This window comes from Camellia sinensis, chromosome 3 (assembly GCF_055761805.1).
Source record: "Camellia sinensis isolate YWXY chromosome 3, ASM5576180v1, whole genome shotgun sequence".
Classification (NCBI taxonomy): Eukaryota; Viridiplantae; Streptophyta; class Magnoliopsida; order Ericales; family Theaceae; genus Camellia; species Camellia sinensis.
In genome coordinates this window covers 146852915-146876007 of record NC_138963.1, presented here as the reverse complement: position 1 = coordinate 146876007, position 23093 = coordinate 146852915, and the positions used below count along the sequence as shown (strand labels likewise).

At 36.7% G+C, this 23093-nt stretch overlaps 1 protein-coding gene across 1 annotated transcript; it reads right to left on the bottom strand.

The window, feature by feature from the left end:
- Positions 1–14430: 14430 nt before the first annotated feature.
- CH1 (Pheophorbide a oxygenase family protein with Rieske 2Fe-2S domain-containing protein) lies at positions 14431–19750 on the bottom strand. Its single transcript, XM_028237062.2, has 9 exons — positions 19340–19750; positions 18326–18562; positions 18098–18202; positions 17654–17932; positions 17322–17469; positions 16955–17139; positions 16720–16832; positions 15158–15452; positions 14431–15063 (listed from the first exon to the last, which is right to left on the bottom strand). Exons 1-9 carry the CDS (start codon positions 19415–19417, stop codon positions 14893–14895), a joined length of 1611 nt encoding a protein of 536 aa, XP_028092863.2. The 5' UTR covers positions 19418–19750; the 3' UTR covers positions 14431–14892.
- Between the last annotated feature and the right edge of the window lie 3343 nt (positions 19751–23093).

The following is a 23093-nucleotide window of genomic DNA, read 5'->3' as shown; positions in this document are numbered from 1 at the left end:
GCCATGTGGTATCCAGGGAAGGAGTGACTGTAGATTCATCCAAAATAGAGGCAGTGCAAGATTGGGAACAACCTAAAAACGCTTTTGAGATCCATAGTTTGTTGGGATTAGCCGGGTATTACTGTCGATTTGTGAAGGATTTCTCAAGGTTAACCTCACCATTAACTAGACTGACAAGGGAGGGAGTTAAGTTTGTGTAGAATGAGACTTGTGAGAAGTCTTTTCAAGAGCTTAAAGTTAGACTTATCACTACTCCAGTATTGGTTATTCTGAAAAGAGGTTTGGGCTATTCGGTGTATTGTGATGCCTCACAGGAAGGTTTAGGTTGTGTATTGATGCAAGAGAGGAAGGTAGTAGCCAATGGCTTACAACAGTTGAAAACTCATGAGAGGTACTACCCTACTCACAACTTAGAGTTAGCGGTGATGATCTTTGCCTTGAAGATTTGGAGGCATTACCTGTATGGTAAGAAGTTTGAAGTGTTTTCTGATTATAAGAGTCTGAAATATCTATTTACCTAGAAAGACTTGAATTTGAGATAGATGAGGTGGACGGAGTTTATAGAGGATTATAACTTTGAGTTACATTATCATCCAGGAAAAAGCCAATGTTGTGGCCAATGCTTTGAGTAGGAAATCCATTGGTAGTGTGGCTAGTGTTTCCATCCGGGAATGGGAGATATTGGGTGCCACTGAGGAATTTGACTTGCGTCTTGGCGAGTCCGTTGAGTCCGTAGCCCTATTTTCGATAGTCGCACAACCTACACTTGTGAACCAAGTAATAGAAGCACAGAAGGGATGACTTTGAGGTGGAATCCCTCCAAGAGAAACTCTCTAGTGAGAAGGTAGAGAGAGGCTTGAATGTGCATCCCGACCTGAGTGTGAGATACCGTGTCACGACCCAAACCCGCCCCTATGGGTTTAGCACTGTAACCGGCCAGTAATCTGAGATTACCGAAGGCCTGCTTAACAGTAATACAGAAAAACAGAGTATAGGGGCCCAGCGGAAGCCAAAACAGTAAATAGCCAATGTCCAATGAGCTGTGACAATTTGTATGCAAAAAGACTTTTCATTCAAATATATATACAGTCGAACAAAACAGTATGTACATATATACAATCATTTAGTTCAGGGACCTAATCCCTATAAAACAGTACAGTACAGTAAACAAAACAGTTATAGAGACAGAAGGGGGAACTAAAACACCCCTAAGCCATAACTTGACGGGCTCGGAACCTCGCAGTGAGGCACAGTGGTTGGCTTGACAAAACTAGAGCTTACCCCGACGCTTCTAACCACGGTCTGGTGCCTGTACACCTACATATATATATGAGCAGTGAGCTAAAGCCCAGTGAATAACATAAGGCGTAAAGAGGTTTAGAATGAATGTCCTTACAGTAATGAAAACAGTTCATCAAATCAGTATTTCAGTCGTTCAGTCAGTACAGTCATATGTGGTACATCCATTAGCATAACAGTACACTAAACAGTAGGTCTTGAAAGACCGAACAGTCAATGATGGCCATCAATCAGTAAACAGTAGTGGTTCTAACAAGGGAACCGACAGAGATCTCTGTAACAATAACAGTCAGTAACAGTAGTTGCTAAGGATGCCACAATACAGTTCAGAATATAGGACATACATTCATTCAATTAACAGTATCAGTTCAGAAAGCAGTACAGTTCAATTGTTCAGAAGATAATCATTTTGAACATATCTTTATACAGTTGTTACTCACAGAGTTCTGGGCTACAGTAAAGCTAGAGTGCGTCCCCAGTCGCCAACCCTACACAGTTACAGATTGAACACACATTAAGCTACATAGTTGGGAAAGATAATAACTTAATCCCTAATTTGCCTCGGTGTGTTCTACATCTATATCCTCATTAAGATGTCTTAAACTAGGCCTAAGAATGCCTAGGATAGGATGAGGATGCAAAGATGCACTTAAAAAGCATTTTCAGAATTTTCAGAAAACAGGGGTCACGCTCGAGCGTAGATTACTCCGCTCGAGCGGACATGCAGACAAAGGTTTCCGCTCGAGCGTATACTTACCCGCTCGAGCCTTCTGCAAAACAGTCAAAAGTGCTGGATAGGTGAAAATCACGCTCGATTGGGCGCTCGACACCCGCTCGAGCATGAGACACAACGTCACGCTCGAGCGTCAATTATTCCGCTCGAGCGGACTTCAAAACAGTGCAAAGTACTGAGAGCACGAATTTCACGCTCGAGCGCCAGTAACCCCGCTCGAGCGTGAGTTCAAAATCTGGAATTCCCATATTTGAACCTCAAGCTCAAATTCAACTTTTAAAACATAAACTTCGATCCTCTTGGGCCAATTTTTCAGAAAACATCCCAAAACTCATAGTTTAACATGATTCCAAAGCTCAATTGTAAAATCAAAACCCAAGGGTGTTTCAAACAACTCAATTTCAAACCAATTTTCAAGAATATAATTCAAACATAACATGCATGAATTTAGACCATTTCAAAGCTTCAATTTCATGCTGTAATGAGCCAATTCTTCCAAGAACAAGATGAAATCATGGACTTAAACACAATATGAACATGCATGTAACATTTTGCTATGAAAACAACTTAAAATTTAACAATCCAAACATGCATGCATGGAATGAGCTCCAATTCAACATTATTAGACTAAGACATGACTTAGCTCTCTAGAGGCTCAAGAACCATGCAAGAACAATCTTAAATACATCAATGAAAAGGTGAAATCCTTACCTAAGCCTTGAATTATAAGGTGTAGGAGCTCAAATTCACAATTATCTTCTAAAATCTCCAAGTCTACAAGCAACTATCAAGGAGGAACTCACTTTCCCTCACTCTAACTCTCTTGGTCGGCAAGAACAAGGGAAATGAGCTGAGCAAATGTTTGATCTAGGTGTAATGAGGCTCAAAGGTGGTCTTAGATAGTGGCCACTCACAATGGCAAAATAGTAATTAAGTCAACAATGTAATTTAACCCATTTTAATCTAATTAAAACATACCAAATCAATTTTCAGATAAATATGCCATAATTTCACATTAATTCTAACGATCATAGAACATCAATCAATTTCAGATTCGGCCGCCAATAAGGCCTTCAATTCGCAATTTAAACACAAAAACGTGAACAGATAATTGAACGACAAACAGATAGACATACAATTAAACAGGTATACTTAATCAATTCAGTCCCAGATTTCAATCAATCAGTTCAGTACTTCAATCAATTCAGTTACCAATCATAATCAGTCTCAGTTTAGCAGTAATCAGTGGTTAATCGGTAAACAGTGACGGGGGTTGTTACAGTCTCCCCTTCTTAAAAAGAGTTTAGTCCTCTAAACTTGAGTTACCTTCGCTCTGGAAGAAAACAGGATTCAGTGGAAACAGTTCAGGATATCTTTTAGCCATTTCATCTTCCCTCTCCCAAGTGGCATACATGCCACCATGGTTTTGCCAGTCAACTTTCACTAACGGGATCTCTTTGTTTCTCAACTTCTTGATCCGTCTGTTTACAATCTGAATAGGCCGTTCCTCGTAAGTGTAGTTATCACTCAGCACTACACGAGTAGGCTCTATTACAGGGAAAGGATCCCGGAGGTAGTCCCTCAACATAGAAATGTGGAAGACATTATGCATATGTTCCATTTCAGGAGGAAGCGCAACTTGATACGCCACCGGATTAATTTTCTCAATAATCTCATATGGTCCGACGTATCTCGGCGCTAACTTGCCTTTGGCTCCAAAACGAGTCTGGCCTTTCATCGGTGTCACTTTCACAAATACGTGATCACCCACTTCATATTCTCTATCCCGCATTCTAACATTAGCATAACTTTTCTGTCTGCTCTGTGCGGTTTTCAGTCTCTGTTGTATCAGTTTCACTTTCTCAGTCATTTCGTATACAATCTCGGGCCCAAGCAAAAGCTCATCTCCGACTTCTGCCCAGCAAATCGGAGATCTATATTTTCTGCCATACAATGCCTCGAAAGGCGCCATACCAATATTTGAATGATAGCTGTTGTTGTAGGTGAATTCAGCTAAGGGCAAATGACTTTCCCAGTTTCCCTAAAAATCAAGGACACACATTCTCAGTAAATCCTCCAGAGTCTGGATGGTCCTTTCTGATTGGCCATCGGTCTGAGAATGATAAGCACTACTCAGTCTCAATTTGGTACCCAATGCAGTCTGTAAGCTTTGCCAAAATCTCGATGTAAACTTCGAATCCCTGTCAGAAAAAATAGACACAGGCACTCCATGCAGTCTGACAATTTCATCCATATAGAGTATAGCCAATTTGTCCGCATTATAAATTGTCTTAACGGGTAAGAAGTGAGCAGATTTAGTCAGTCTATCAACAATAACCCAAATTGAGTCCATACCTTTATTGGAGCGAGGCAATCCCAAAATAAAATCCATGGTGATATGCTCCCATTTCCACTCCGGTATCGGTAAGGGCTGCAATAAGCCTACGGGTCGTTGATGTTCGGCTTTGACTTGTTGACAATGAAGACACTTCGATACAAAGTCAGCAATTTCTTTCTTCATTCCCGGCCACTAGAAATTAAGTTTCAGGTCTTGATACATTTTCGTATTCCCTAAATGGATAGAAAATTTTGAATTGTGCCCCTCTTGCAGAACTTTTCTTTTCAATTCAGAATCATTTGGTACACACAGTCTTTCTTGAAATTTCAGCACATTACTTTCAAATTTGAAACCCAGTCTTGGTTTAGTTTCCCTTTCTTCGATGATCTTCTTCAAGAAGTCATCCGATTGTTGTTTCTCTTTAATTTCTTCAATTAGTGCCGGTTGAGTAGAAATAGCAGCTATTGTTCCACCTTGTTCTCGTAAAACAATTTCAATTTCAGATTTTTCAAGGTCACAAAGTAGTTCTTTCTGTCCAGTAAGCAAACAGGCTAAGTTTCCAATTGATTTCCAGCTCAGTGCATCGGCAACGGTATTGGCTTTCCCGGGATGGTACAAAATCTGTAGGTCATAGTCTTTAATTAGTTCTAGCCATCTCTGCTGTCTTATGTTCAGTTCTTTCTGTGTGAAGAAATATTTCAGACTCTTGTGGTCGGTATATACTTCACATGTCGCCCCATACAGATAGTGACGCCAGATTTTCAGTGCAAATACTACTACAGCAAGTTCCAGATCATGGGTCGGGTAGTTCTTTTCATGCGGTCTCAGTTGTCGGGAAGCATAAGCAATAACTCTCCCATTCTGCATTAAAACACATCCCAAACCCTTATGAGAAGCATCACTAAATACAGTAAAACCATCCGTACCTGAAGGTAGGGTAAGAATCGGTGCAGTTACAAGTCGAGTCTTCAACTCTTGGAATGCTGATTCTCTTTGGTCAGTCCAGTCAAATGACATCCCCTTCTGAGTTAACTGAGTCAACGGTAAGGCAATTTTGGAGAAATCTTTGACAAATCTTCTGTAATACCCGGCTAGTCCCAAAAAGCTTCGGACTTCTGTCACATTTGTTGGTCTAGGCTAGTTTACTACAGCTTCAATTTTCTGTGGATCAACAGAAATTCTATCTTTGCTAACAACATGCCCCAAAAACATAACATGATCGAGCCAAAATTCGCATTTAGACAGTTTAGCATAAAGTTTCTATTCTCTTAGGGTTTGTAGGGTAAGTCTCAGATGATGTTCATGTTCTTCTACACTTTTGGAGTAAATTAGTATGTCATCAATGAATACTACAATAAAGTCATCAAGGTTTGGTTTAAAGATTCTGTTCATGAGGTCCATAAATGCAGCAGGTGCATTGGTAATTCCGAAGGGCATAACTAAAAATTCGTAATGTCCATATCTCGTTCGAAAAGCAGTTTTGTCAATGTCTTCTGGTTTAACTTTCAACTGATGGTATCCTGACCTGAGGTCGATCTTAGAGAACACTTGAGCACCCTGTAACTGATCAAATAAGTCATCAATACGTGGCAATGGGTATTTATTTTTCATAGTTACCTTGTTCAGTTCACGGTAGTCGATACACAGTCTCAGTGAGCCGTCTTTCTTCTTCACAAATAAAACAGGAGCGCCCCATGGCGAAGTGCTAGGCTTGATGAACTTCTTATCTAGCAGTTCTTGCAGTTGCACTTTCAATTCCTTCAGTTCAGTTGGAGCCATTCGGTAAGGAGCTTTAGATACTGGCTGCGTTTTCGGAATCACATCAATGGTAAATTCAATCTCCCTGTCAATCAAATCCCCTGGCAGATTATCTGGAAAAACATCTGGGAATTCTCTGACTATAGGAATGCTGTTCATGCTAGGATTATCATCAGTAGATACAGTCAATACAGAACACAGATATCCGTTACACATCTTTCTAATCAATTTAACAGCTTTCACAGATGAAATCAAATACGGAGGAGGTACTACTCCAACCCCATTAAACACAAATTCGGGTAAACCCAGTGGACGGAAAACTACTTGTTTCGTTACATAGTCTATGGTAGCATGGTATTTCGTTAACCAGTCTATTCCCAATATTACATCAAAATGATCAATGTTCAGAGGCAGTAAGTCAATAAACAAATGTGCATCTCCAACAATAATTTCAAAAGCAGGGTACATATATGCACAGGTCATAGATCCCCCAATGGGTGATGATACAGCTAACAGATAATTCATGGGTTCTAATGGTCTATTCAGTTTTCGCGAAAAAGCATGCGACACATATGAATGCGTAGACCCCGAATCAATCAGTACATAAGCATTTTGAGTACAAATAGAGAGAATACCTGACACAACAGTCTCGGTATTTTGCACGTCTCCCGGTACTAGGGCGAACACTCGGCCCTGCCTCATGGGCTCTTTCCCGGTAGCTTTGGGGTTCGATTTTGGTGTAACAGTTGATGCTGCCACGCTTGGTGCAGCTTTACTACTGGCTTGTGGAGCAGAGGGGTAGTCTTTAACCATGTGGCCCACCTTGCCACACCTGTAACAGGCTCTAGATATTTTGTAACAGACCCCTTTGTGCTTCTTGCCACACTCAGAACAGGGTGGTATGAAACCACTCCCTTGGCTGGGGCTAATTGTTGATCCCGTATTCTGTTTCTTGTTCAATGGGTTATACTTGCCTTTCTTGAATTTAAAACCCTGCCTTTTACCACGCCATTCAGATGCTGGTGTTTCAGTTTTCAGTGCTTCGATGTTCGATTCAGCCATCAAGGCTCGGTCAAAAACATTTACATAGTTCGGTAATTTCAGAACATTTATTCTGTTGAGTATTGCAACATTAAGGCCGCCTTCAAACTTTCTGGCCTTCTTGTAGTCAGTGTTAACCATATGTGGTGCATAACGGGCAAGTTCAGTAAATTTTGTCTCATATTTAGCAATGGACATCGTGCCATGTCTCAGCTGTTCAAATTCAGTTACTTTTCTGTCCCTAACACACTGAGGGAAGTACTTTTCAAAGAAGGCTCCTTTGAATTGAGCCCAAGTCATAACAGTATTGTCATCACGGATAAGCATCCACCACCTTCTAGTTTCTTCTTGCAGAGTAAAGGTGGCCAATAGCAATTATGTGCTTCGGAGCACGGAAAAACCTCGAACAATTTTTCTGTCTCGAGAACCCATGCTTCAGCTTTTAACGGTTCAAGGCCTCCCTGGAAGGATGGTGGTTTCATTTTGCTGAACTTATGGGTGAGAGCAATTATGTCCCCATCATTAACATTCACATTCTGCTCCGGCTGTACCGGAGGAAGAGGTAGGGGTTGTTGATTCTGTTGTTGATCTAGTCTCTCAGTTATTAGTTCCATCATTATTTCTAGCCTTGTCATTCTCGCCTCAGAGGATGAGGATGAGGATTCATTTGCAGTTCTCGCATTATCCATTTCACTATAGGTAGTTATAGCAGTTATCAACATAGGCAGTCATTTGTTTAAACAGATTAACACATTAGCATACATTCAGTCATGTCATAGCCACACACTTATCATGCTCATGTAATGCCCTAATCGCTTTTCTAGGACATCCTATAGCTCATTGGGACACGTGTGTGCGGTATAACTCGTGGTAAGTATCGCTTTGATACCATTTTGTCACGACCCAAACCCGCCCCTATGGGTTTAGCACCGTAATCGGCCAGTAATCTGAGATTACTGAAGGCCTGCTTAACAGTAATACAGTAAAACAGAGTACAGGGGCCCGACGGAAGCCAAAACAGTAAATAGCCAATGTCCAATGAGCTGTGACAGCCTTTATGCAAAAAGACTTTTCATTCAAATATATATACAGTCGGACAAAACAGTATGTACATATATACAATCATTCAGTTTAGGGACCTAATCCCTATAAAACAGTACAGTACAGTAAACAAAACAGTTACAGAGACAGAAGGGGGAACTAAAACACCCCTAAGCCATAACTTGACGGGCTCGGAACCTCGCAGTGAGGCATAGTGGTTGGCTTGACAAAACTGGAGCTTACCCCGACGCTTCTAACCACGATCTGGTGCCTGTACATCTACATATATATATGAGCAGTGAGCTAAAGCCCAGTGAATAACATAAGGCGTAAAGAGGTTTAGAATGAATGTCTTTACAGTAATGAAAATAGTTCATTAAATCAGTATTTCAGTCGTTCAGTCTGTACAGTCATATGTGGTACATCCATTAGCATAACAGTACAGTAAACAGTAGGTTTTGAAAGACCGAACAGTCAATGATGGACATTAATCAGTAAACAGTAGTGGTTCTAACAAGGGAATCGACAGAGATCTCTGTAACAGTAACAGTCAGTAACAGTAGTTGCTAAGAATGCCACAATACAGTTCAGAATATAAGACATACATTCATTCAATTAACAGTATCAGTTCAGAAAGCAGTATAGTTCAATTGTTCAGAAGATAATCATTTTGAACATATCTTTACACAGTTGTTACTCACAAAGTTCTGGGCTACAGTAAAGCTAGAGAGCGTCCCCAGTCGCCAACCCTACACAGTTACAGATTAAACACACACTAAGCTACATAGTTGGGAAAGATAATAACTTAATCCCTAATTTGCCTCGGTGTGTTATATATCTATATCCTCATTAAGATGTCTTAAACTAGGCCTAAGAATGCCTAGGATGGGATGAGGATGCAAAGATGCACTTAAAAAATATTTTCAGAATTTTCAGAAAACAGGGGTCACGCTCGAGCGTAGATTACTCCGCTCGAGCGGACATGCAGACAAAGGTTTCCGCTCGAGCGTATACTTACCCGCTCGAGCGTTCTGCAAAACAGTCAAAAGTGCTAGATAGGTGAAAATCATGCTCGATTGGGCGCTCGACACCCGCTCGAGCATGAGACACAACGTCACGCTCGAGCGTCAATTATTCCGCTCAAGCGGACTTCAAAACAGTGCAAAGTACTGAGAGCACGAATTTCACGCTCGAGCGCCAGTAACCCCGCTCGAGCGTGAGTTCAAAATCTGGATTTCCCAGATTTGAACCTCGAGCTCAAATTCAACTTTTAAAACATAAATTTCGATCCTCTTGGGCCAATTTTTCAGAAAACATCCCAAAACTCATAGTTTAACATGATTCCAAAGCTCAATTGTAAAATCAAAGCCTAAGGGTGTTTCAAACAACTCAATTTCAAACCAATTTTCAAGAATATAATTCAAACATAACATGCATGAATTTAGACCATTTCAAAGCTTCAATTTCATGCTGTAATGAGCCAATTCTTCCAAGGACAAGATGAAATCATGGACTTAAACACAATGTGAACATGCATGTAACATTTTTCCATGAAAACAACTTAAAATTTAACAATCCAAACATGTATGCATGGAATGAGCTCCAATTTAACATTATTAGACTAAGACATGACTTAGCTCTTTAGAGGCTCAAGAACCGTGCAAGAACAATCTTAAATACATCAATGAAAAGGTGAAATCCTTACCTAAGCCTTGAATTATAAGGTGTAGGAGCTCAAATTCACAATTATCTTCTAAAATCTCCAAGTCTATAAGCAACTATCAAGGAGGAACTCACTTTCCCTCACTCTAACTCTCTTGGTCGGCAAGAACAAGGGAAATGAGCTGAGCAAATGTTTGATCTAGGTGTAATGAGGCTCAAAGGTGGTCTTAGATAGTGGCCACTCACAATGGCAAAATAGTAATTAAGTCAACAATGTAATTTAGCCCATTTTAATCTAATTAAAACATACCAAATCAATTTTCAGATAAATATGCCATAATTTCACATTAATTCTAACGATCATAGAACATCAATCAATTTCAGATTCGGCCGCCGATAAGGCCTTCAATTCGCAATTTAAACACAAAAACATGAGCAGATAATTGAACGACAAACAGATAGACATACAATTAAACAGGTATACTTAATCAATTCAGTCCCAAATTTCAGTCAATCAGTTCAGTACTTTAATCAATTCAGTTACCAATCATAATCAGTCTCAGTTTAGTAGTAATCAATGGTTAATTGGTAAACAGTGACGAGGGTTGTTACATACCGTGACCGTTTGTTCGTGCCGGAGTCTTGCCAAGAGGAAGTATTCCGAGAGTTTCACCACTCACGCCTTGCGGTGCATCTGGGAAGCACAAAGATGTATCACGATCTTAGTCGCCAGTTTTGGTGGAGAGGTATGAAGAAGGATGCAGCTGTGTTTGTATTGAGATGCCTTACTTGTCAATAAGTGACGGCCGAGCATCAGAGGCCAGCGAGTCTATTGTAACCCTTGCCATAACCGAGTGGAAGTGGTAACATGTCATAATGGATTTTGTTGTGGGCCTCCCGAGGACTCAACAGGATAGTGATGCAATTTGGGTAGTAGTTGACCGGTTGACCAAGCCGGCGCACTTTATTCTTATGCGTGTGATTGACTCGGTAGATCATCTTGCCGACCTTTATATTAGGGACATAGTGAGGTTGCACGGGGTCCCTGTGACGATACTTTCAGATAGAGATCCGTGTTTCATAGCTCGGTTGTGGTAAAGCCTACAGAGTGCCTTGGGCATGAGACTGACTTTTGGTACTGCGTATCATCCTCAGACTGATGGGCAGTCAGAGCATACAATTCAGATTTTAGAGGATATGCTTCAGGGTTGTGTCCTTGATTTTAAAGGTTCGTGGAATGGGCACTTGTCCTTAGTGGAGTTTGCCTATAATAATTGTTTCCAATCGAGTATTGACGTGGCACCGTTTAAGGCCTTGTATGGCCGACCGTGTAGATCTCTTGTGTGTTGGGCCAAGGTGGGTGATGTACCAATATTAGGCCCGGAGTTTGTCTGAGAAACGACGAAGAAAGTTGCACTTATCCGTAAGAGATTGGCTACTGCCCAGAGTCGCCAGAAAAGTTATGCCGACCGTAGGAGGAGACCATTGTCTTTTGAGGTGGGAGATCATATCTTCTTGAAGATATCACCTAGGAGGGTTTGATGAGGTTTGGAAAAAGTGAAAAGTTGTCCCCTTGATTCATTGGGCCTTTTGAGATCCTTGAGCGGATTAGAGAGGTTGCTTATCGTCTGGCCTTGCCACCACAGCTTTCCGGGGTTCATGATGTGTTTCGTATTAGCATGCTTCGGAAGTATGAGCTGGATTCATCGCACATGTTGAATTGGACTAACTTAGAGATAGATGATGATGTAACGTATAAGGAGAGACTGATGAGAGTCTTGGATACTCGGGACCAAGTCTTGCGAGGCAAGACAATTCCCTTGGCTAAGGTATTATGGAAACATCACGGAGTCGAGGAAGCAATTAAGAGACATGAGTTGGAAGTTCGTGAGAAATATCTAGTTTTATTTGTTGATGTTTGAACATGTATTGAGATTATATTACGTTAATGAAATATGACAACATTGTATATGTTTTGAGATTATGGAAACATTATATATGTTGTATATGTTTTGGAAACACGGGTTTAATATAAACATTGTATATATTATGAAAATACGAATTGTGTATTCAATATTGAGAATTTGTTTATCATGTTGATGGGATTGAATGATCGGATGGTGATGGAATTAAATGATTGTCATTGTTATAATTGGTTTTAACTCAGTTTTTAAACTCGATTTAAAATTTCAGGGATGAAATTCTTTAAGGGGAGGAGATTATAGCGATTCCGATTTTGACCCGACCCTTGTTGTATTATGGATATGGGTTTCATGGTTCCGTACTATTGATTATGCCTTGCTTCTCTTGTTTTTTCCTTAATTTTGGTTATTGGGTTTGTTATGGTTGTGGTTGTGTTTGGGACAAGTTGGTTGCTCGGTTTCCCAACTCTTATTGCCTAGAATTTTTCTCTTATGCTCAAGCGGGCTTTGCAAACTCTCAGTACTTTTGTAGGTCTGCAAAACTACTGAGAGAGTGTATTCTACGCTCAAGCGGTTCTTTCTGCGCTCGAGCGGGCTCAGTTCAAGCGGCTATTTCTTGTGCTTGAGCGTTGGTCTATTCTCTGCAAAACTATTAGAAATGTGTATTTTGCGCTCGAGCATCACTTCTTGCGCTCGAGCGGACTGTGCGTATATCAGTTCGTAAAAAGGTCATTTTACATCACTTTTTCAGATCAATTTCTGTCCAAACCCTAAAGTTGAGACCCTCTCTCTCTAAAACTTACATTCTCTCTACTTTTTCATCTAGATCTAGTGATTTCTCCACCCTTGTGCCTTTGTTAAAAATGTAGAGCACCTTGAGAGATATGTTTTGATTCGAATGAATTTTGGTCTCGGCGTCTTTGGAGTTTCTCCACATCTTCCTTGGTCTTCTAAACTTGAGGTAGGGACTTTTTACACTCTCCTATGATTTTTAACTTAGTTATTTGTTATTATGTAAACAAATCGTGGGATTTGGAGGAATTTAGACAAACATAAAAATTTGGTTTAAAATCAAAAGAGGGGTTTTCAAATGAAAGTATTGAAAATGATTGTGGTTATAGATGTGAGAATGTGTTGTGTGAAAAAATTACTAATTTAACACGTGGATTGAATTTTGGGAGAAAATAGAGTTTTGCCATAAATTGTTTAAATTAATTATTTGGTATAAATAATGGAATTGGTATGGGGAATGTGAAATTGGATACATGTTTATATAAATGGTAGAGTTAGATATGTATTACCTTTCACCCATGAAAATTTAGATAATTTATCTGTCTTGGAGATTGTATATCTGTTTAGAAATATCTGTTTTAGGCTATCAGTGGAGGATAGCTATGATTGTTGTAGAAATTACATGAGGATTAGGTAAATTGAAACTAATATTTTATTGATTATCATTAAATATAACTGTGTTTTAATACATTATATATGTATGATGTTTGGAAGGAGAAATGTGATGTACTCCATGTCAAAAGGAGAAAGGGGATGGACTCCAGTAAATTAAATTGGCCTATGTGTTTAGGGTGAAAGTCCCGAAAACTGTTTGTATACATGGATGCTGATCCCGCAGACGAAATTTCCGTAAAATGGCAAATGATTGAACTTGTATGATAATTACATTGATTTGAAATCAAGTGAGTTGTGTCCTTAGTATTGGTTGATTGAATGATATGAATAATGAAATGAGATATAAAACTTAGCATAGTATGATCTTATAAATAATGAAAGATTTTATCATAGACATTGTATATGAACATCATGCTTATATCTTTATTAAGATTTATATATTGTGTTAAATTGTTTATACTAGGCTTTACCTCACCCTACTTGGGAAAAATCATTTTCAGGTGTTGGTGATATGCCTCCGTTAAGGACTTAGCTTGGGAGGACTGTGGAGCTAAAGGCTCACTCTGTTTATTTTGTGTTTAACTTTTATATAAGTCCTAGGACTTTAATTGCATTGAGCTCCTAACTCATTTTGTTGTAACTAAGCACGGTCTTGGAAATATGTAAGCCTTTAGGGCATTTGGATATGTGTTTAGCTTCCATTTTTTATTACTATTTGTAACATATGCTGTAGATTCAGGATGAACCATTTGTGAATGTATAATGCATGTGTCATCTTTTGTATACCAACTTTGGTTAATGAAAATATCTTTTGTTTCAACTTTATTTCCTTTTATGAAACGAGGTTTATCCTATTTATTTTGGAGAGTTACATAAGGTTTTTGAAAGTTAAGTTTTTTCTTTTTTTTCTTTTTAGTGAATATTTTTAAAATTTTAAGCATTTTTTTTTTATTTTTTTAGTTGCACCTTACTTAGATGTATTTAAAAAATAAAAACTTTGAGAAGAAATATTTTAAAAAATTAATGGATACATAAAAAAATGAAAAATATACTGAATTCTTATATTTTTTTTGGTATTTTTGATATTTAAAAATTCACAAAAATTATACTTTTTATGTGTATTTATGTTAGGTATGTCTAAAAATTTAAAAAATTGTTTAAAATATTAAAAAATTTCAATAAAAATAAAAAAACACAGAAAACAAGAAAGTAGAATTTTCTGAAAAAAGTTTTTAGAAAACCAGAAAACAAGCAAAGTGACTGATACTAGTATCATGTTGTAACCACATTACAGAGAATCTGGAGTTTCATTTTGAATACAAGAACACGGTGATGCTATTATCGTACAACAGACATTTCATGCCACTGGGTAAGAAATGAAAGACTAGCCTCACCAAAAGAATCGACAAGGAAAAGAAAAAGAAAAGGATTCAAGACTGTACACAAAACAATAAAAGATAGTGTACAGTTAATTTATTTTTACAAGGGTGTTTGTATTGTCGGGTAGGTTCCATCTCTCTTCTGCCTCGAATCAAATTACAGTTTCCGGTGAGTTGCTTTGGGGGAAGCGTGGAGGGGAGCATCAAACTGCAGAAAATTGTAAAGGAGCTGTTGAGTGTCTGCAGTTCAGCATGAGAACTGATGGCTTTCAAAAGAAGTTAGAATCCATCATCGAGACTCGAATTAGCTTTCTATGTTCTTTTGCTGAAAGGCAATTGCTTAGCTCCTTGGTCCACAGCGTCTCTCCATAACCTGTATCTTACTCCTAGCTTGTCATATGAAACCGGTAAATTCCATACATTTGCCCCATTGAGCATCCGGTCTTGTTGGCCAATAACAATTCGGAGATCCTCATTCAAAACCTGTAATAATTCAATACAATCAAAAACTCAACCAGAATATTAATAAGAGATTTTTATATGTTGGTAAAGGAAACTTGTTTTTTTTTTTTTTCACCTTCTCTGCGAAATACTTCCACAGATACTGCATGAAAGGGACGTGCTTTAGCATGGGAGCAAAATCCAGCGACATTCTGTACAATAACCTTGTCTTCTGTCTAGATGATGGTAAGCACACATGAAGTTGGTGAAGATGCGTAGAGCACTGCTCAGTGCTCTGTCCTTCCAATTTCCCGGGCTTAGAGATTCCTATTGTTGATAGCACCATACAAGGGGGTCGAAATTCCATATCTATCGGATACGGATCCCAGTATCCTTGGAGGCCGGATGCTGGTGTCAAGAATTTCACCAGGCTGAAAAACACACAGGAGAAAGCAATAACGATGAGTAAGTTCTACAAGTTTTTTGTTTTTCCTTTTTCTTAACATCTGCCCTTTCTTTCATCCTCACTTCAGAATTTGGGCAGATTGATTATATAAATAATAAAAAGAATAAATTACAAATACACCCCATAAGATTTAATTAAAATACGAATTATCCCTATAGTTCTGGAAATTACATTCCACCCCTTAATATTTCTAATTTCATTACAAATCGTCTATTTTATTAATAAATCATAAAGCTAATTAACAATTTTTTAATAATGCTAAAATTATGTTTCTATTAATAATTTACATAATTTTATTATTGTATAGGAGAGCAATCATGAATTTCATTTTTTTAGTTAATTCTGTTAAATAAAAAATTCTGACAAGAGAGTATTTGTAATTTTTCAAATCACAAGGGATAATCTGTATTTTAAGCAAACTTCAGGGAGTGTATTTGTAATTTGCCCATATAATAAAAAGCCTAACTCATGCCTCCTCTCTCTCGGCAGGCTAAACCCAAAAAAATAAAAAATAAAATAAACGGAAAGGAAAAAGAAAAAAAAAGAAACTAATTTGATGCTAAGAACTTAATTCCGTACTATATTATATGCATTTTTATTTATCAAAAAAATATTATACGCATTTATACTATGAATAGTTTATTTAAGAGATAACAAAAACCACGCCGTTCAAAAGCTTTGCCAAACAAATGGAAGGATTTGTTTCACCCAATGTTAATAGAAAACCCCGATACTAACAAATTATGTTTTGGAACGAAACATAGTATACTTTCGTTCTAAAATGGTAAATTTAGTTGTCCAAAAGATCCTAAAAGATTTTTTCCAATATATATATATTTTTTGTCAAATCTGATGATCTAAATATACAGTGAGTGAAGTTTTCACATGAGAAATCGTAAAAAATGGTCATAATGCTCATAGAAATGTGTTGATATATAATTAATTTAGAGAAAAAAAGAAAAAAAAAACTACATTTTATTGGATAGCGTAATCTATACAAGTCTACCCCCTATTGTACCACAATTTAGATCATGTGGCGAATTGCATTCCGGTTCTTGTTTCCAGTACCAGAACAATCCATGCTTCAGATAATGCCCAGATGCTCAAGAATCTCATGAGTGGCTTTTTCATATTCAATTTAAATATGGGTGATGAAGTAACAGGTATATAAAAGGTTCTACTACAACTATTTTTTTATATTTTTTGATCATTTTATGAGTAATCAAACAAACCTGGGAACACTCCATCCCTTGGCAAAGGTGGAAGTGTGAGTAAAAGGGGCATGTGCAAGATCCAAAAGGTTGTCCAGAAGCAACCCATGTTCCACAGGGAGTTCCATGACAATCTGAAATTTCCAAGCCCATCAGAATTGAGATGATACATGAGCTTTTGTAAAATATTGAAACATGCTTCAATAATAATTGCACTTGCAACAACTGAGAAAACCTAAAAGCATTTGTAACAAACCTCAGCATGTATTTTAAATCCCGGGGGAGGTTGTAAAGAAGGAATGGTGGCTGTTGGAGCGTCATTGCCAGGCCAAATCCAAATCATCCCCTCTTGCTCAAAGCATGGCAATGCTTTTATCTTGGCATTAACTAATCTTGTAGATGGCATTTTCTCGCATTTTCCATCTGTCGAGTATTCCCACCCTGTGTTCATCCAAAACATGTTTGAAGAATTAGAAACATAAATATATTGATTCATCTTCCTTCTTATAGTAAACATTACTAATTATCTTATGCACTTCATGATCGTTCTGTCCTTGGTTCTTAATTTCTTCAATATGGGCTATATAAACGTTGGATAATTGCTTCCTTTCCTTCTTACTCACCATGGTAAGGACATTGTATACGACCCTCATTTATTGAGCCAAGGTGAAGAGGACATGCTCTATGGGCACAGGTATTCTGGACACATCCAGGTTTCCCATCTTTTCCACGAAAGATAACCCAAGGTTCCTCAAAGCAATCAATGGGAACCTGAAACAGAGAAGTGACAAGGCAATTGTAAAGAAGAAATTCACTGATCAATGGAGAACACACACACACAAAACAAAACAAACGTGGACATTGGTCAATTTTTGGTAAAACCATGAAGTTCTGTAAAGTAAACCATCAGAAAAGTAAAATAAATACAACACAATATTTTAGAGAACTGGCTTACCATGGTGTCATCCTTCAAGTCCGTAGAGAAAGCAACAGGGTACCAAAAGTTCTTCAAACGGGGATGATAAGGTTGAACAGGACCAGACACGTTCAGGATTTTCCGGGATAGCTTATTTCTAACAGTATCTAGAGATTCGGTGGAAGTACTGGATGAAGGGGACATGCACTCAGATTCTGTTGTTGTTGGTTTGTCTTGTAACAGTCTATCATGAACCAATTCTTCCATGTAAGCTAGCTTATCTAAAGCAGTGGACACTCTTGCTTCAGATATATGAACCTGTTATATTCATTCCAAACATAAAAATGGCTATTAGATTACTGTTGGAGAAATAGCATCTATAAATTGGACGACACAAATTGGAATTTATGTTCATGGATGTACTTAAAAAAGCTTTTCAAATTGTCATCGTTTTTCATTTCATTAGTGGGAAATTTCCAAAACCTGTTTATGAGCTTGTGCAAGCTCGTCTTGCAACTCTGCAAGATCCTTCTTCAACGTGCCGATCGATTTGTAGTCCCGGGCTAGAGGGTTTAGTACTTCCACAACCTACAACCAGTGAGAAATACCCGAACAACAATTAGAACTCAAAATGAAAAGAACATTCACAAATTATCATATAAAAACCTTCAATATTCAATATTCAACTTTCAGAAGGGATGAAATATAGACCTTTTCATGGAGTAGCATGATTGTGAGTAGATCTTGTCGAGCCCGCCAATCGCAGTACTGGATATCAAATCTAACCAATTCTAGGGCTTGATTTACATCCAAGAACTTCCCTTTACACTGTGGGACTTTAGACCTTGGATCTTCCACATCAAAGAGTGTGCCCCATGCACTCTTCTTGTCTACTAACCCGCCTTCTTCCCCAAAAACGGCGAAAACCCCAAACCCTGCCCTAACACCCTGAAATTACAATCACCCACTTGAATGTTAGCCAAGAATCACACTTAGAAGTTAACTAGACCAAGAGACTGCTTGGTGCAGCATGTATAGCTACTTATATTTTTTTATTTTTTAAATTGTACAACTTATGAGACAGATATAGCTTTAAAAAAAAAAAAAAGTTGATTATTGAGAAGGAGGGGAGAGGTGCTTTTAATTTTTACTATTTTGACTATCAACTTTTGGCTTATTAGAGGCGCACGAAACAGGCCCTAAGTTGTCCTCCATATTAAGCATGTACCCACATAATTTTAGCCCTTTCTTGAAGTTCATTACACAAAATAATCTACAATTCCAAGTCAACTAACAAGTCAACTCAAATTTTCTCTAGTTTTCTGCAGATACCCAGATAAGTATGTTTTAGGCAACCAACAATACTACGAACCCAGAAAAATTATCATGAATTTGAAATATATGGATCAAATTCATCAAAGTGTGGCCGATATGATATCTAAATCTGCAACATACATACATTCAAATTCTGAGTATTTGTTTCTAACATTTTGCACAAAATAGCTAACTAATCACAAAATTCAGAGGCCATCAACAATTTGAAAATAATATCTTCTAGAACTCTGTAGTACGTTCAAAGCCACAATTCAACAAACCAACTTACCCACTTAAAAAAAAAAAAAAAAAAAAAAAAAAAAAAAAACCAACTCAACTGATCAATTTCCTCTAGTATTGGCTGATGCCCAGAAAAATTTAGCAAAGGAAAAAAAAGATGAGAGAGCATACCCGTTTGTTGCTAAATTTGGAGGATCGAGAAAGAGAGATGGGGAGAGAGATAGTCGCAACTGTAGCAATGGCAGACATAGCGTTCAAAGCTGACGAGACTCTCGACCAAAGGGAGAGAGAGGAGAGAGAAAATTATGGGAATTCAAGTGAGCGAGATTTATTTAATTTTTTGGGGGATTTTTGGTTGTTGATAAGAGGTGGGTGTTGAGCGCGATCTCGCCTGGCATCCATGGCCTGACATGTGGAAGACGGTGGGACACCTGTGTTTTCCATGTGGCGTTCTCTTCTTCCACATGCTCTCTCTGTTTCTGTTTCTGGGGGTTGAGTATCTCCCTCTCTCGGTCTCTGTTGGCTGCTTTGATATCTTGCCACCTAGGATGGATAAGATATCATTCTCCAACCTTTTTTTTTTCTTCTTTTTTTTGGGTTTCTTTGTTCTTACTTTTACTTTCTAAGAAAAACATATACAACAATACTATCAATTTTGATGTAACTATTCAAAAATTATCATCTTATTATTCAAATTTATTTTATATATATATATATATATATTCTACAATATTATATAAATTTAATTTCTATCACCCAATTACTCATTCAAATTTTTCTGAGTGCTTAAGTTTGGCACCACAGCCTTTTTCAAAACAATATATATAAAGTTTGAATTTATTAAAGTTGAAAAGCTCAACTTTATAATTGACCTATTATCAAACTAATTTGAATTTATTTAGTGATCTAAACTATTCATATTATAATAAAAAAATATTCATATAAAAAATCAAATTTATCCAATACTGATCATCATACTATTATGGTTTTTATTTTATTTATAAGGTTTATATATTTTAAGAATAAATCGTTTATTTATTATAATATATATATATATGATTTGATTATACATTTATATCTGATCAATCTAATTTTTTACATATATATTCTTATCAGTTTGTTATATGAGATGAATATTTCAGATTATTGATATGGGTACAAATTAGCCCCCATAATACACTAATTTGGTAATCCAATTGTCAAAATTAGGAAATTTAGATAAAATCCCTTAGCCCCAACATATGCTAGTGTGTAAAGGATAACCCCAAATGTTTTGTTTCCTAAACTCCTTAAGCAAGAAGCGTGTTCTTTATGAAGAACAGGCTAATATTTTTTACCTCTTTTTTTGGACAATCTTGACTTGGATATATATCTCAAGTGAAAGTTGGGTAGGGAAGTCTCTCCATTGTTCTGACAACGTTTAAATCTAAAGGAAATTGTCTCGTAGATCAAATTTTGTGGCTCAAAAGTGGCTCAAATGGCCAAAACGACGTCGTTTTGGCCATTTTTATGTTGTTCTGTACTCAAAACGACGTCGTTTTGGCCATTTGAGTCACTTTTGAGCCACAAAATTTGAGTTACGTAGCATTGTCGAAATCTAAATTGCGTATTTCAACTCCATGAATGTGAGGATTTTGTAAATAGAGTATTGCATCTCAGTGATGTAACCATGTTTTTAGAAATTTGAGCTGTGGGAGACTATTCAATGTTTGAGTTGCGAAAGCCGTTGTTTGGTTGTAATGAAATAAGCCCCAGCGGAGGAAGCAAAAGCTCTAATTGAAGGCCTCAATGTCGCTATCAGTTTGGGTATTTGTTGAGTTTGTTGGTTGTTGATTGCTATTTGTTGAGCTTCCTTCAAGTATGTTGAATTGATGTTGATTTGTTGTTAAATTGTTGTTGGTTGATTGTTGTTGAATTTTATTAAAAATCAACATTTCGATCAAAAGTTATATCATTTTAAAATTTAAAATATAAAATTATTCACTAAAGATATTTTGGTAATAGTAATGTGTGCTAAACTTTTCATAGAAAACTTTTTGTGCTCCTTAATGCATTAAAATTTTATTATGGGGAGTTCTTGAACAAATTTCCCAATCATTTTTTGATTCAATTCATATTTTTTTATGTTTAATGATTTTTTTTAATATTGTGAACATTTATAATTTTTTTTTAAATACATCTATTCTAGATAGATATACTCAAAGAGTAAAATATTTGTGAAGAAATTTTTAAAAAATTAATAAATACAACAAAATAAGAAAATATATTAAAATTTTGTATTTGTTTTATATTTTGTAGTATTTATTAAATTTTTTAAAGTTTTTTTTTTTCGCAAATACTTTTCCTTTTGAGAACATCTGAATTAGTTGCATCTAAAAAAATCTTTAAAAAAAATTGATCAAAATGTTAAAAAAATTTCATTATAAATTAAAAAATATAAATTATTAAAAACTCAAAATCTAATTTTGAAATTGGATAGACAAACAGAATTTGACTTTTAAACTTTTTTTTAAATGAAAGTTGGGCCTTTTTTTTTTTAATATTACCAAATGGGAAATTCTAACATACACACTCTTAAAAATGGTGTATTATATATACCCGTAATTATATTATTTTCTTCTTTAGTTATGATCAATTTTTTTCTTTAATTATAACATTATTTTAGTTATAACTTACGAATTCTTTAGTTATATCTCATATTGTGTTTAGTTATGAATTTTTTTTTAATTATAACTTAAAAAATATAAAATTATGTTTTTTTTTTAAAAAAAAAGTTATAAGGTGGATATGCCTATTTGAAAAGTTGAAGGAAAAGTTAATTATTGTATTTATTTATTTATTTGAACTAAGTTAGACACAAAACAAGAGAATGCCATTTGTCTCCAATTTTTTTCCTCCATTCAAATAATCAAACAAAGGAAAATTTACCCATAAGTCATAGTTTCTGAAAAGTTGAACCATTTAGTCCTAAAAGTTTTATTATGCTCCATTTAGTCCCATTTGCACATCAATCTAATATTCGAAACATTAATCTGATGTTCGAAAGCTAATGTTCGAAACATTAATTTGATGTTTAAAATCTAATGTTCGAAACATTAATCTAATACTTGAAACATTGTAATGGGACCTTTCAGTCTATAAGAAAACTTTTAGGACTAAACAGTGTATAAATTATTAATTTGAGATTTATTGGTGCATCTCCCCAAAAAAATTACATTATTTCTAATGATTTTCTTTGTGTTCTTTTACTTGCCTCTTTACTTTTACAAGTTTCAAACGTACTGATAATAGGATAAACTATATTGACCTTCTCTAACTTTTTTTTTATGTTTTTTAATACAACAAAGTCTGCTAATTTGACAATAAATAATTCTACTTACACCACATATTTATCTCCTTACACCACCTTTCATCTCATTACACTCTCCATAATTCCCAATATATGCTCATCCTTACCAATTCATCCTCTTTTTACAACCATTCACATTTGAAACCCTAATTTGATCACATTATCTCCCATTGCCTTCTCTTTCACTCTAGCCACCACCACCTCCACTTAGCCCTTATCACAACAATCCCCCTCACCATCATCAGGGCAATCGCAACTACTAGTCATCCATCGCATCATCACTCACTATGATTACCATCTATCTTGAACCTAGTCCCACAGGCACCCACCACCGCTCACAAACCCAACCTTCATAGCCGCCACCATCACGAACACACCCTTGCAACCTAAAGAGAGAGAGAGTTTCAGATCTAGGGTTTTGAGAAGAAGGAAGAAGATGTGGTCGCAGTTGGTTGCAGAGGAATGAGATGGGTGGCCAAGGGTTGTGGCGGTTCTAGGGAGGTAAAAGGTGGCGGTATAAAGTGAAAATATTAATCTTTCATTGATTCCCTTTAATAACGACTAACCACCTCATGA